This window comes from Bombus impatiens, unplaced genomic scaffold, assembly GCF_000188095.3.
Source record: "Bombus impatiens unplaced genomic scaffold, BIMP_2.2 scf_2445, whole genome shotgun sequence".
Taxonomy (NCBI): Eukaryota; Metazoa; Arthropoda; class Insecta; order Hymenoptera; family Apidae; genus Bombus; species Bombus impatiens.
Window position 1 is genome coordinate 1 of NT_178864.1, and position 15,592 is coordinate 15,592.

The 15,592-nt window shown below is 33.8% G+C and overlaps 3 protein-coding genes across 4 annotated transcripts; 1 reads left to right on the top strand and 2 right to left on the bottom strand.

Annotated features, from left to right (window-relative positions):
- Nucleotides 1–381: 381 nt before the first annotated feature.
- On the bottom strand, nt 382–2,070 carry LOC100747988 (glutaredoxin-3). Of its 2 annotated transcripts, XM_033324425.1 has the most exons (3): nt 1,729–2,070; nt 743–1,379; nt 382–663 (listed from the first exon to the last, which is right to left on the bottom strand). In XM_033324425.1, exons 1-2 carry the CDS (start codon nt 1,776–1,778, stop codon nt 755–757), a joined length of 675 nt encoding a protein of 224 aa, XP_033180316.1. In that variant the 5' UTR covers nt 1,779–2,070; the 3' UTR covers nt 382–663; nt 743–754. The 2 variants fall into 2 exon arrangements, with proteins under 2 accessions (XP_033180316.1, XP_012248740.1); XM_012393317.3 differs by having other exon boundaries at nt 423–1,379.
- A 1,100-nt stretch (nt 2,071–3,170) lies between these two features.
- On the top strand, nt 3,171–13,880 carry LOC100748112 (lymphocyte cytosolic protein 2). Its single transcript, XM_003494536.4, has 9 exons — nt 3,171–3,495; nt 5,386–5,448; nt 6,326–6,384; nt 8,558–9,135; nt 9,427–9,770; nt 9,845–9,992; nt 12,017–12,190; nt 12,341–12,479; nt 12,995–13,880. The coding sequence occupies exons 1-9, from the start codon at nt 3,412–3,414 to the stop codon at nt 13,140–13,142; spliced, it is 1,737 nt and encodes a 578-aa protein (XP_003494584.1). The 5' UTR covers nt 3,171–3,411; the 3' UTR covers nt 13,143–13,880.
- On the bottom strand, nt 12,416–15,401 carry LOC112213945. Its single transcript, XM_024372023.2, has 2 exons — nt 15,025–15,401; nt 12,416–12,530 (listed from the first exon to the last, which is right to left on the bottom strand). The coding sequence occupies exons 1-2, from the start codon at nt 15,276–15,278 to the stop codon at nt 12,458–12,460; spliced, it is 327 nt and encodes a 108-aa protein (XP_024227791.1). The 5' UTR covers nt 15,279–15,401; the 3' UTR covers nt 12,416–12,457.
- Between the last annotated feature and the right edge of the window lie 191 nt (nt 15,402–15,592).

Sequence of the window (15,592 nt, forward strand, 5' to 3'; positions counted from 1 at the left end):
GTACCTCTGTCAAGAGCAGCATTAAACAAAAGGTAAATGATGATACCGTGAATTTTGATTTAAATTGAAGATACGCATTGAATTGATTCATTTTTATCTTCAGAAAAAAGAAGAAAAATGCGAGTAAATTTCAGAACATTATTAAAGGAGCGAAGAAAGGTGCGAAAATTGGAATGAAGCAAAGGAACAACTAAAGTATAATATACCATAAAAAAATTTTCAAAAACTATGCTTTTGTGGTATGAGTCTCTAATTATGAGTAGGTTTCACTGGCTATAAATTTGTAGATACATAAAATGCATGATATAAAGATGTACAAGAAATGACACTGAATTAAAAATCTGTGACGATTTATAACATATGTGGATTAATATTAACAGAAACACTTGAGAAATTGACATATTGTTTGAAAACAAAGTGACTTCGTTATAGAGCAAAAGAATTCCTATATTACTATTTATTTGTCTTGTGCAATCTGTTGACTACAAATTAGCGCTTACAAAAAGATCCTTTTACACAGATGGTTTAATTTATTGCATATTTCCATAGAACAAATATTGAAATCCTTACAACTGATACAAAATAACTTACAAATAATTATATTAATATAGGGTCCGGTCTTTTTTTTTGAAAGAAATTAATTATATGATCCTTAATTATATCCTAGAATTAATTAGATTCTATAATTAAGCACTTCTATTAAGCTAAAAGTATTTAAATATTTATGTAAACAGAAACTCACGTTTCTTTTGCATTAGCTCTTCTTAGGCAACATTCTTTCCAGCTCTCCAGATTCGTTCATTTCTTTTACAATATCCAATCCTCCAATGAGTTCTCCATTCACATATAATTGAGGATATGTTGGCCAATCACTAAATTTTTTAAGTCCTTCTCTAACATCATTATCTTGTAAAATATCAAACGTTTGGTAATCTGTCTTACAAGAATCTAAAATAGAGACTATTGTTCTAGAGAATCCGCAACGTGGAGTGGTAGGAGATCCTTTCATGAAAAGCATACAGGGCGCTTGATTTATTAATTTCTTTAGTCTTTCTTCGAGTTTTTCTTTAGGTTTACATGTATCAAAGGAAATAGAATCTTTATTGGTCAATAATTGGCGCTTAATTTTCTCCGTTATAGCTGCAGGATTAGCTCCATCGATTCTATCGACTATGGTATTATTTCTTGTGAGAACAACTGTTGGTACTGCACTGATACCAGCTTTCAAGGATACATCAGGTATTTTCTCAGCTTCAATCTTGGCGAACCTAACCCCCTGATACTCGGCCAGTTTGCTCATTTCTTCGATCACATCATTTATTTGCGAACACTGATCGGCCCAGGATGCGTAGAAATGAATGACAGAAAGATCTTGTGACCTGACACGACAAACGAACATGACCTTGAAAATCACCGACTTAGCAATTTCCCTAGTTTATCACAGAATTACATCGATAAAAAATTGTGAATTGTGAACTTTTTCACATCGAACGAAAATAATATAAAGTCGTAGTTATCTTTTGTTATATTGCAATATTTAATCTATTTCATCATAAAAGTAAAAATAAAAAATATTTTCTTTCGCTACTTTGAACAATATTTCGAGTCAAATTGAATTGAGATTAACTGAATCTTTTATACAATAATATGGTAAACAATGAATGATATTCATCGACTAGGTTATATTGTTTCTAGAAACTGAATTACTTATTATTTAGAATTACTCACTTGATGTAATTCTTGTATTCTTGTTCAGAATTAAGATTAGTGGTAGACATCCTGTCACTTTACTTTGTGTAATTGATAAACACGCGATAATATTATCAAGAAATATTCTGCAAATTCGTTTATTCACTACGACAGCTTCTACGCAACTTTTAACATCGCACTTATAAACGTTTTATATTCACAAATGCGAAACTACCGCGGCTGTGCAGTAGTTCGCCAATCCCCTACATTCTATAGTAGAATAGTTCTACTACACATGGTATTCTACAACAAACTTCATTAAATTTTTTTAATAATTTGTGAACAATACTAATTCATGGCTTAATTATCGTTACTATTTCTCTGTTATTTGACGAATAAAATAAATTGAAATGTTGTCAAGGAAATTATATGTATGTACACCAATTTTTGTTTGAATCTTCAATAAAAAAAGCACATAATATTTAAATTTAAACAATTTAGAAAACATTTAATTCAATATAAAAGATATAACATTTTTTTAGTGAAAATGGAACGAAAAGACAAATGTATTACACATTGTGAACTTGACTTTAAGCCACTGATTCTCAACCGAAAGGTAACGTAAACAAGAATTTATTCTATAATTTATTCCACGGTCATATAAGATCTCGACACTCATATACCGAAGCCTAGGGAAAATCTGGAAATTGAGTCTCGACTAGTTATAAAAAATCAATGTGGAAAACAAGAAGTTCTGTGCATGCGTGACATGCTATGAATGCCTTAAATGGAGACAAAGACGTCCTACTTATCTCTGTCATTCTCGCAAGAACACGGACTTTGTTGATCTTTCAATGTTGATTTTTCAATGCTATATACGACTCAGTTTTTGGGCGGTTTTCCCTAATGAGTGTGCAGATCTGTTTATATAATCATGGTTTATCCAATGGGACGAGTCGGAAGAGGTACATAAAATCTCAAAATCTAGGGGAAACCAAAATTCAATTCATAGTTTGTAACACATAAAATGGAAAGCTATTTTACCAAACATTAATTCCCCAATGAATATATCTCTCTAAGATGTTAACTGTAATAACCTGTAAAGAAGCTATGCAACGATATCGAAGAACGTACTATGATAAATCGTAGTATAACTTGATTTTTACTTGGTCAAGCAGTACAGTAATGTTCCGTTAATTGTTCAAGTGAATGGAACCTCATATGTGCAGTTATGGAAAGAAATACATTTCTAAGAAATCCCAAGTATTTCTCCCTTTATTTAGATAGTAAAAATTCGCTCCACAAAAGGAATTTAAAAAACTAGTAAGTGTAACGATGACCACTTAAAGGAACAAGAAGCCAGTTAATTTGTCATTAGATATTACCGATTTTCGTTCAGTAACTCTCGAAATATCGTAAGGGAGGAATTCTGCAAACTGAGAACCACTGGTACCAGATCGTATCGGCTAAAACAGGTGCACCATAAGAAAGTGACCAATCGGAATGGCGATGGCTAGCTCGTCATACGGATGTATGAGATAGTCGTCAATGGACGTCAGTAGAACGAGTGGGGCAGGGGAGGAAAATACGAAGCAGCGAGGGTTGTCAAGAGTCAAGACTCAAGACACCTCGCCCACAAAAACCAGATGCCAGATGCAGATGCGACTGGGCGGTGAACACGTGCGACGCTTTTTTGTCACGGTCGCGTGAACACGCGGTGCAATGTTCAAAAAGTTGTCGCGAAGCGACGCTCTTGAGGACATATCGAATTGGAGCACCAATGATGTGTTGTGCCTACTTCGAAAGGTAAGTAAACTCTGATTCAGTGAAAAGTCATCTTTGAAATTGTCAGTGGCGAATTGATTGACACGAACTCGATACCGAAATCTCAGACGAATTCGTAGAATATAATCATAAGAAGGATTGGAATAATTATAATATTTATAATTTAAAAACTTAAATATTTTCTATTAATAACGAGTTTCGTCTCAGTATGTTTTATCCAATGTTTACAATAAATGATTCGATAAGATCCTGCGTGTATAATTTGTTGCTACGTTTCGTGAACGATAAATATATAGCAAAAGCAAAGCGTTAATGTACGTTGAATTATTTGCGTAAATCGGTAGATAGGGAAACGATCAATAAACATGTGTTTTTTTCCCTTCGTGACGTCTCAGAACGAGTTAGTTCACCTTACACTGCCTGTCACACTGCATGACACATTAAGAATATCAAAGTTCGCATATGAAACTCATGTGTACAAACAATGGTTCACGTGCGTATTTTTAATTAATACGGAATGTGTATATGAGGTTTACGTTCAACGTTATACGTACTTTCTTTTTATTTTCATAAAATCATGCGACTAGAATACAAAAAGCCACTGAACTCGTGTGAACATGATCGAGCAACGAAAGTATACCGACCGAGTATACCGTTCAAAAGCAAACACTTCGATTGTAAACTAACATATAAAAATATCAAACACGGATAAAATATCAAACACGGTAATGTAATCACAAAATAAGACGATAATGTAATTTTCAATGAGAACACATAGAGTATTCGCGTTATTAATTATGTAATGTAACTTTTCAATGAGGACATATAGGAGTATTCACGTTATTAGTTGTCAACATTTTCATCGTAAATGTTAAATTTGTGATATTTTATTTTAGTAACTTTGAACTGTATTGTGTTATAAGTCGTTGTACTCGTTCTAATGTATAAGGAAATATAAAAAATATTATAATTGTCAATTTAAAAATATCTATGGTTTTTCTATTGCATGAAAATAATAGGATATTAAAAATTCTATTCGTCGTATCACGTACAAAAAGTAGTGAAGCTTGCTTCCTCTAACTTTCTCAAAAATGTATCACTTACGAGGAAAACGAAGGAAATTAATAGAACGAACATCGCGTACACGTATCTATTATATTTCATTGAACTTCGCGCGACAAATTCAAAAGCTGAAGTCAGACAACGTACGACACGCGTTTAATTCAATAGAAGATTCAATAGATGCAACGATAGAACTAACATGATCGAAGAATTTAGGCTGTCATATACACGTGTACAAGACTAAACTTGGTAAAATTCTGAGAAATATGTAGTATCGATTCTAGTCAATTCAAACAGCAGTACAATAACGCACAAACAATAAAGTAAAGATAGTTTGCATACAGGGTGCATCCTCTGATTATAAAATTAGCTATCATTTTTCAGCTATTTCTGTTCATTCGTAAAGAAATGTTTTGAAGAAAAGTTAGTCAGTTTCCGGTCTGCTACACATTTGGATATTAACAATTCTCCAAAAATTTTTGTTTCAATAAAAAATCAAGGTCAGTCTTGTGACCCTTTTAAAATGGCATCATATATTTTAGATTTGATGAAAGGTGGCCTTGACTTTTTCTCGAAAAAAGAAATTTTGAAAATGTGTGACAGACGGAAAACTGACTAATTTTTGCAAACATTTTGAAAACATTTCCTTGATATATTATCGGAAATATGTGAAAATGAAAATGAGAAATGAATATGAGAAAATGAAAAAAGAGGGTACGCTCTGTATATTTAACTGGTTTGCTTTATCGTCGTAATGTAAATATTTGCACAAGATACATGTGTGCTCCTTATCGTTTTATCAGCGATGCACGTTCTGTTTGATAGAACGAGTTATCCTTGCTTTTGCAGAATGGGCTGCAGGAGTGCTGTAAAGCCATCACAAAACGGCAGGTCGATGGCGACGAGCTGCTGGTAAGGAAGGTCTTCCTACACAGTTTCTTTTTTTCCCTTTTCATTCACGCCTCGTTGATTAACATCTGTGCCATCTATAGCTACGTTGATACAATGGTACATCGATAACTACTTATACGGGTTGATGATGAAACGTTTATAAACATAATGAGTTCGTTTATCGCGAACTTTTAAATCCTCAAATCAAATTAACTTTTAATCGATTAAGATTATCGCGTCTCAGTAGAATGCAAATAAAAAAGAAATCACCAAAACTTTTTTTCATAGAGACAATTATTGAAAAAAATAAGCGAAAGACATTTGTAGTGGTTGACTTGTAAAAATATTTTAGGAATATGTCGTACATGTACGTTTTTTAAACATTTTGAAACTCCATCACGTCTGTCATGATCATATTACCAAAGTTTGAAATAAATCTGGATGTATATGTATATATTTAGAAATTGCAAGATATCTGACACAGGTATATACATATTATATAGATACAGATACATATAGATATTTAAATTTCAAATTATTCGCTACATCAACATCGATAGTTTCGATATCTCGATATCAAAAGATCATCTGTAATACTAGTTACCGTATGCTTAGGACGATTATTCAGGCTGTATATTAATTTTTTATCGGATATTGTAGGTGTTTCGCGTTTCGCCAATTAATACTCCAATTAATAGAAACTCGAATATTAGTTTACATCTTTTTCTTAAATCGTACAATGCAAAGAAAAAGAAATATCTAGCCCGTTGAATAAAGAGAAAATGCGCGTAGAATGCAGCGAGCATCGAGCGGTTTCATTCATAATTCGTGTCGTTATTTCGTTTCCAACCGGCGCGTGCTCTCTTATACTCTTCTTAATTAATTGTAATTATTCCAGCACTTGACGGAAGGGAAGCTGGCGTTGTGGAAGAGTGATCTCACGCGTCCATTGATATGGTAAGAGAACGAAATATCAGACGTGTCTTACTTCTTCGTGAAAAATGGTGGAACAGCGTGAACTTGTTCCCGTGACCAAGTAGAATCCCGAAGCTCCGTGTCACGGTCTAACGGTTCTTCTCTACAAATCATCTTCCCGAGACACACCTTCGAATCGTGATCCGATCCAGTCGTGATCCACGATTTCTCAGAGGACTCTATTCTGGATAACTCGAAGATCTCCCGGACCAGTGATTTTATTGATTCGTGAAATCTATAAAATAAAATCACTCTGCTTACTTAGCTTACTTATTGCATGTAGTCGAAATTGGAAATGCAAATACTTCCATCCTGGACTTTCTATATTTTTTAATACTTAGAAAATAGTAAAGTCAATGTTATATTTAACATTCATAAATATTAATTTATTTACGATAGAACGTAATCAAATTAACGTATCTATTGTATTTCCATAATTTGAAATACTCGAGTCTATTTTTTATTATCAAAAATATAAGTGTAACGTGAAACGCAAACAAATACGATAGCGGATAAAATTCACGAATAATTGTACTCTCTCACCAATTATTTTCATTAGAATTTCTTATTCGACAACTGTAATAAGTTGCAATTTTACTTGAAAATTGAAAACTGAAAACAGAAAAGCTCCTCTGACCATTCTGCTTCACCTTACAATTAGTTAAAACGCTTCGTCTAACATTTTGCTTATTTCTCAATATATCTTAAAATATTCTGCGTTTTCTGCGTTTCTTTTTCTTTTTTTTTTTTTTTTGCTTTTGAGTATAGATATATTATACAGGTTGTTACGAAATAATGGCTAAATATTTTAAATTGAAGAATGTTTCGATATGATAGATAGAATATTTTAACTGCATAACGAGGGCAGCAATATTATGAGTCAGCATGCAGAAAAATTCACATGTTTCTGAATCAGCATTACGGATATAAGCACTATTGGGTACCAAGCAATAATTTATAGAGAAAAACAATAGAATTTGACGACATAGGTCGATGAAAAAAGAAAAGAATTGAAAGTGAAATGTTATTGCGTTGACGCAACGTTGATCGATGAATCGTTAATTCTGGTAAAAAGAGAATGTGAAACTTGAAATCGAAAAAACGATGCAGGTGTTAAGACGTGCGTTCTACTTCCATTCTATTATTGAATTTCGTATGAACAAAAGAGTTGTATCGTCATTAGATACTGTATTTAACAGGTTATAATTACATATACGCTGAGATTGATGTGTTTGCATTCTATCGATATTAGAATAGCTATTCGAGTGAGTAATTCTAAGCATCGCGGAGGCTTGAGTCGGTGAAAAATTTGGCGAGCGACGATGCTATAGAAAGCGTCGCGGGACACAGTATGCATACTGAGAGGAAGGTTCAACGGCTCGACGAAAATCGTAATACATATGGCACGGCTAGCACTTCCGAAGGCCATGCTAACAAGACAGTATGGCTCCGATTATACAAACCGGTGCCATAAGTGCGTAATTCTATCGTGTGGGACGCCCTCGATCATCCAATATCGTCACTGACGCCACAAAATTTATTATCTTCTTTTATTAAGGAAATTCCACTTGACAACAACACGACTGTTAACGCAGCGACATTACCATGCACCACTCCTAATAATAATTAGAAGATAACGTTTCTAAAAAATTCGAATGGTGTAGAACAGAGACGTTAAAAGCTACGATATTTAATATTATTACAACAGCATTTGATATCGCTCGTGCGAAAGAGTCTGGTCAAATATTTCTGGCTAATTTTAAATGCATTGATTTAGCCATTATTTCTACGTTTAATATAACACGTTTCCATGCGGTGTAATATATAATTTATGGATTGTTCGGAACAATTGGACGATTCTTCTCCGTGTCATTTTGATTTTTATATTCGTTATTTGTTGTTTACATATCTTTCTTCTAACAATTTCCTCAAAGTCAATCTTTATCGCATAATACGAGTAAGATGTACTTATGTCCGATGTTAGTTAAAGTTTCTCTGCTCTCTGATCTCTCCTCTTAGACAAAAACTTGTAAAATTAAAGAAGGTCGTTCTATCTACTTGTCTATTAAAGACTTCAGTTATACGATCCTTCGATTACTCCAAACAGTATATCAATAACAAATTGTATCATTCGAAATATTTATTAATTGTTTAGGAGTCTCTGGACATTCGTGGAGGAAGTAAAGAAGACACCTGAAAAATTCGTAGAAGAAAAGATACTCGAGATTCAATCGAACGAGGACCCCTTAAGCGACACCGGATCCTGGGGAACCGATTTCGAAGACGAAGCAAACGAGGAAAATACCTTAGCAGAAACTCAGAAAGTTTCTCGATCAAATTATGGAGCCAAAAGTAACAACCATAAAGAAAATAACGCGGACCTTAAACAAGAAGATGTCCGAGCAAAGGAAGCAAGGTCTAGGCAAGGGGAAGAAGGAACTTACGCCAATTGTGGTCCCATGCAGAATGACGAGAGCACGTATGCAAATTGTCAGGAGACAAGCACTGTGCCATTAAAGAATACGTCCAGATTGCATAGCCAAATGGAAAAGTCTCTGGCCGAGCAACTTAAAGAACAATTAGAATTTAGAAATACCAAAAAGCCAATGGCGGTACCGAAGTCTGAAGCATTGAAAGGAAAAAACGTGGAGGTCTCGGTTCTGAATGTTACTCAACCCCGGAAATCGTTTCTGCATAATGCGTCGAAAACCAGGACGAACAACTCTAATCAGAGTTAGTAAGGATTATATTAGTAAGAAAAGAAAAAGATCACGAAGCTTTCAATCTTTAATTGTATATTTAACATCACTGATTAGCGTTTTTTTAAACAGTGAAAAAGAAAGAAAAGATTATAGTCGTGAAATGATTCTGGCGTTCTATCGTTTTTTAAAATTAATCGAAAGCTCAAGATCATTGAATCGTATCTCTCTATGATGTTATTTTATCCAAGATGTGAGAGGTGATCTAAAAAAAAAAAAGTCGAATAATTTAACAAATAATTCCTTTCTTAACCAATGGTTTCAGAAAGAATGACAGTTCCACCGCCACCACAGCCAAAAAAGAACAAAGACCAAACGATCGTTGAAAAATCGAGCAAAGACCAAACAAAGCCTCCTGCAACGCTTAGGAACCTCGATCTGGTTGCGAATTTGCCTACAAGAACGGAAGAGAGCGAAGACGAGTATGAAGCGTTTGATGAACAAATAATCGAACAAAATCAAAAGAAGAACATGTTGAAGGTGGACAGTAAGCAATCGTTGAGCAGCGGTCATCAAAGTTCCGCGGAGAGTGTTTATCAACCACCAAGTATTACGAGCTACGAGGAAGAAGAAGAACATTACGAGATTTACGAATCGATTACGGAAACAGTAAGCATATAAATTCTATCTTCCTTTTATGATAATTAATTCGATGAAAAATTGAACGGAAGTTACTTTTCCAGTCAGATGATAATGGGTACTATTTAAATCCCATTCAGAGGCCGATAAATACAAAATCACCCCCGCCATTACCAGCAAAACCTCCCCAGTCATCAACTACCCCCTCTCCAACTCCAACTCCAAGTCGAACAGATCTGGACAAACTAAAGGGTTTGTATAATATTTATAATCAGTTAACATAATATATATATATATATATGTATACATAATTTTTTAACCCCTTATAGCAATATTGTTTAATTGTCCTGTATGTGTACAAAATGATACTGGTAAATATTAAGAAAGTTGTTTCCATGATACGATAAAATTACGTCTCATGCCAGTGTGAATACCAAAATAAAGAAAGTAATTAGACTGAAATCGTTGAAGATAGAAAATGCAACGTGTTACGAGGAACGAAGCAAAAAGTGCAGGCTGCATTATATTAAAATAATAAAAAACTCTCGGTGTCTCAACTTCTCATAAACATGTGCGTGGCAACTGGCTGGCCCCCAATATCTCTGCAACCTGATGCGCATTGCAATTGCAGCCAGTCATGGATGAACTATCGTTCCCATTATCTCGAGTCGTTCTCTGCCGATATATTTAGACATTTCAAATCAAATTTGACAATTCGAATTACCAAAAAATTCAAATTTTCAGTGATAACAATTCGTTAAGATAAACAAGAACGCGTGTGAATTATTACGTATACTGTATGCAAACCATACTGTAATACTAATAATATGAATAGCAACAGGGACAAGTGCAGTGTTTCAAAGCTGTTGTTTAAACAGAAGAGCAATGCTTCGAAGAGATTACGATTTCCTAAAAGCTAATTATACAAAAGCTTAACATTCAAATCTTATCACTGTAAACGGAAGAGGAAACAGTGGGATGGAATGTGTTTTTATCTGAGATTGAGCAAACAGCTTTTGGGAGGTTTGGGCGCTCGTCTGGCGGATGAGGTTTCCGATATGATAGTGAGGATCAAACGGGGGCTTTCACGGTGTTGTTACTCCCAACCACCTGATCCACCAGGTACAACAACCTCTTGCGAAGCAAATTCTTCGCGTGCCACATTGTTTGCGCATTCTTTCGTATACTTGTATACACATTGACTATGCATACTTGAAAGATAGGATCATCAAATTCCTCAGTAGAAACGCTCGACTTTTTCTTACAAAATTGGAAATACCTCAAGACTTAGAGCAACCTGAAAATAAGTACGAAGTAAGCGATATATTTTTAAACTTTGAAGAGACGGGGTGCCCCATACTGAGAGACCAACGGATGGCCGAGCTTTGTTGTTTATTCGGCCGAGCCTTGGATTAAACGTCAGTCCGTGTATTAATTTCGAAGAGTTCGGTCGTTTGTAGTTCTTCTGTCGCAACTCTCTAGCAACTTCTCTCTGTAGCAATTTTTAAACATTGCGAGAGATTTCTTCAGTAGCTTTTTCCCAGCGATTGATTATTTATTGGTTTGTAGTAGAAGATTTCAATTTTGTACGGATGGACTAAAATTTCAAATCTATCGACTAACAGTGTTCGTTATAAATTGTTTAGAATTCTGTATTCGATATTACAATTTAGATACATTGCATACAAAAAAATTCTAGCTGATATTTATTCCTGATTCTGCTTACGGTGTTTAGGATAATTCACAAGCGAAACCGACTAAGAAAACACTGTTTTCCTTTAATTCTTTCTTCGAATTCAAGATTGGACGACACTGAGCGTACTCAGTAAACGTGAAATTTGTGTATAGTTATATCGCCAGGTAATGAATAGAATGAGATTCGACGATGATATGTCGGTGCACATTCTTCTGGTAAATGTGATTAAAATTTTTCCGATAAAATTGCAAATAGTTTGTTCACTCTCTGAGTGAACGTGAAGGTTTTACGAAAATGGCAGCCTTAATTGGAGACCCAAAACGAAACGTGTCCTTAAACACCGCGATTCGTCGTCAGGCGAGTCTCTCAGAATGTTTAACTCAGGCAGCCCTCACTCAAGCCCGCCTGAATCTATCAAGTTAGTGAAACATTGGCCTCAAACTATAGTAAATTTGACTGTATCTTCAAAATAATAAATTAATAAATTATATGAATCTCCCATAGAATATTTAATAGATCCAAAAAATTATTATGTTGCGTGAGATTTTAGTGTACCTAACGTGTTCTGTGTTGCTTTCAGAGAGATCTCCTGAGAAGAAATCGGCCACATTGCCTCATTCTCATAGCAATACTTCTTTGTCATCGGAAAGGGCTACGAGACCACTACCTCCACCGCCTGAGAGACAATCATACGTTGATAAGCCTTGGTTCCACAATGTTACCAGAGAACAAGCAACAAGTCTTATCAAAGAACGTGAGTCCTTGTCGTAAGTCAAATAAACTCAAAGCAAGAATAATAACCATCATTAACATTTTATAAAAATAATCAAGTGCTTCAACTTCACTTAGTTTGCGTTTTTTCATTAGATTATACACTAATTATGAATGAATTTGCTATGTTTAGAAAGTACTTACAGTAATCCTCAAGACGGATACTTTCTCCTGAGACCGTCTACGACAAAAGTGAATAATCCTTTGGCTTTGGTGCTCTGGTACAAGGATAGGGTGTATAACGTTCCAGTCAGGAAGAGACCTGACAATAGGTAAGGTATTCCTTGTCCGTATAAATATCTTTGCTGAGTACCGGACTTGTTCTAATAATAATAAATAAACAAATAATTAGAAAGAAATGATTAAATCTATAGTTATAACTAACAATTCAATAAGAAAATCTCTCCAAAAATATTAAATAAAATATTATTAACTTAAAGACTACCTTTGGTGAAAGTTCACTCTAGTATTTTGAAAAAGTTTTAAAAGTCAAGCAATTAAACAAGGGAATTTATCATTATTCAATATTAGATGAAGAATAGAAATGATATTGTTTGCAATAATTACTTCAATAACATTGCGATGATAATATTGATAATATTAAATGATACCAGTGATACTGATAATATAATGATGATATTAAAATAAAGCTCGTATAGGGTGAAACTTCACACATGACAGTGTCTCTAAGGATTAAAAGAATTTTTATAATATTTGTTTTAGCAGAAAGTAAGAAAGAGTTGATAAGGAATTGAATAAAAGTGAATATCATATATCTGTCAAATAGGTACGCATTAGGATCAGCAAAAGTAAATGAGAAATCGTTTTCGAATGTCGAGGAAATCGTAATGTTTTACACGCGAGAGGAACTTGTGCTTCATAGCGGTGGCGTGGAAATGGGGAGCACGAAATTAACAGATACTCCGCCTAAATAAGCCTTTGAATGCTCTCACATACCAGCTTATGCAATACAAACACTGCCCAAATACGAATTTTAAAAGGAATTAAAGATCAGACACGATGGTTTTGCGTGTATAATATTTATTCAACAAGTGCCTTTTGTACTCGTCATCCGTCGAAAATCAACTTTGTATATTTTTGATAAGATTCGAATGCATTCATATGAACTGTGACACGCATATGGAGAAACGTTTGATATCTACAAGGAAGAAAGAAAACAAATAGATCTCTCGACGATATGAATTGCATATATTTTTAATACTAACATTTACAAGCAGTACTTTAATGTTGAATTTGCAAATTGGCAATGAGATTTGAGGAGCATCGATGTATGGTAGTTGTTATTTTTGTAACAGAAAGAACAATCACTTTGTACACATATCGATATTATCATTTTTGTATACTTGCTGCTGTAGGTTTGTTTTTATAAGATAATTCGAGAAAATGAAATTTCAGAAGTTAAGCAGTGATATATATATATGCTATAGATTTGTAAATAATATCTTTTAAACAGTAGTATTTCGAGATACTGCCGAAAAAGTTTCGTATCGTGTTTTGTTTGGTTTATTATAATTTTAACTTAAGGAAATAAATCTAGATCGAAGAAGAAGTAACTACTCTTTATTGCTATTGGTTGCGTAAAAAGAAACATGTTTGATTATAAAAAGTGATTATGTATATAAGAAATACTTTAAGAATAATGTGATCTGTACCACAATTCATAAGGTAACTCGAGATAAATTGACAATTGTAGATATATTTCAAGAGGTATGTTAAATTTATAAACGATGGAAGAAAATATATCGTAATCAAGAAAGGTTAATAGAAAAGAACATCAAGGTCGTTTTAAGATTACCTTTTTCATTAATTGCCATATGTGGAGGTCTAAAAATTTCACAAACAAAGATCAAAAGCTACACAGGGTTAAAGACAAATTCAGTATTTTACAGTAATCAGTTTTATTATAATAACGAAACTTAATTAGACTGAATTGATACCAATTACTTACTAGACTGTTAAGTGCCATATTTAAATGAACACAAAAAACGACCTTGAAACCTTTCTTCTTTTTATATCTAAATTTGTTGAACCCGACGTACATACTTTTCGATATTATATATATCGGTATACAGATTAACGGATCAACCAATAGATTGTAATCTATGCATTTATATTTTGCCATGTCATTGTGAGAATAAAAGATAATTTTTCAAAAAAGACGAAAAAGTTTTCTATTGGAATTCTTTTCCTGATTTATTATAAATATTTAATAAAATCTTTATTCTGTAGACGTTTCTACATCAGATGAAAATTAAACGTGGAATCGTGAATGCGTGGAATCAATTAGCTGTTTCTATGCGATCTACGGTACTCATAAAAAGTATGATTACGTACTTTTTCAATGAAGCGTTTTTCTATTAAATTCTATATTTCATGTTGATAGTATTAAATTTTTGTAGTAACATGAAAGTATTATTAAATGAAACGAAATTTAATATACTGGGGCTTAATTAATTATTATGTAAGTGTTTTAATGAAGTACAATTATATACGAATGCCTTTTACGGATACCTATGTTCTTCGTTTATCGATGCTAACACGATTGAAACTAATCAAAAATTAAATTCGAATTGATCAGTCGACAGTTTATTACTCAGTCGTGTTTATCTCGAAACTACGTTCGGCGATTGATAACGATAACATCAATTAAGTAAACACTCGTGTAATCAAGTTCCCAGCTTTCTAGTTGAGTTTTAGACGATTACACGAGATCTCTTATTGTGTGAATTGGCTTTCAATCGTGGAGAAAACGAATCGATGCATTATACATATGTACATAACGTAATTCGAAGTCACATTCTGAAATCAACCTTGGGTGGACGGTGGTTCCATGCAGTAAATGTGTGCGCGTGAACTTTGAACCAGTTACTTAACAACTGCAACACAATTAAGAAGAGCACAATGCTAGACAACTCGTGTATCTGATATTCCTTGATAAGACATGCGCTCGGCGCAAGGCATGAACCTCGATTCATACATACATGTTGTTCGTTCAATATCCTGTAATTATATAATTTGATAACACACGTGAGAAGCAAATTGTGTATCATAAAGCGTTTGATGCGTTATCTCTACATACTACGACGATAATAATTTTCTAACGAAAAATAAACTACGATTCACTTAAGCAATGATACGGTACGCTTCGTAATATTTTTAATGTACGGATCATTTAAATTCCACCATATATTGCTGAAACAGTGATAGATTGGGCTGAATCATGAAAGATCGGGAAAAGAACGCAATTTGAATGTATTTTGCGCGGGAATCTGTGGTCAGAAATCTCTTTTCATAGGCAAAGAACGATGTATTTGAAAAATTCCCTAGCTGCTGCAGGTCTGGTTACTTTTGTGACGTCACGTCG

Excerpts from the sequence above, each read along its gene's own strand:
- LOC112213945 (XM_024372023.2), bottom strand. The coding sequence starts at position 15,278 with ATGATACACAATTTGCTTCTCACGTGTGTTATCAAATTATATAATTAC. Across the intron at positions 12,531-15,024 it reads CCCAAGGTTGATTTCAGAAT|AACAAGTCCGGTACTCAGCA; the intron begins GTGACTTCGAAT and ends TATTATTATTAG.
- LOC100748112 (XM_003494536.4), top strand. The coding sequence starts at position 3,412 with ATGTTCAAAAAGTTGTCGCGAAGCGACGCTCTTGAGGACATATCGAAT. Across the intron at positions 3,496-5,385 it reads TGTTGTGCCTACTTCGAAAG|AATGGGCTGCAGGAGTGCTG; the intron begins GTAAGTAAACTC and ends TTGCTTTTGCAG. Across the intron at positions 9,136-9,426 it reads GACGAACAACTCTAATCAGA|AAAGAATGACAGTTCCACCG; the intron begins GTTAGTAAGGAT and ends CAATGGTTTCAG.
- LOC100747988 (XM_033324425.1), bottom strand. The coding sequence starts at position 1,778 with ATGTCTACCACTAATCTTAATTCTGAACAAGAATACAAGAATTACATC. Across the intron at positions 1,380-1,728 it reads GAATACAAGAATTACATCAA|GTCACAAGATCTTTCTGTCA; the intron begins GTGAGTAATTCT and ends TTGTCGTGTCAG.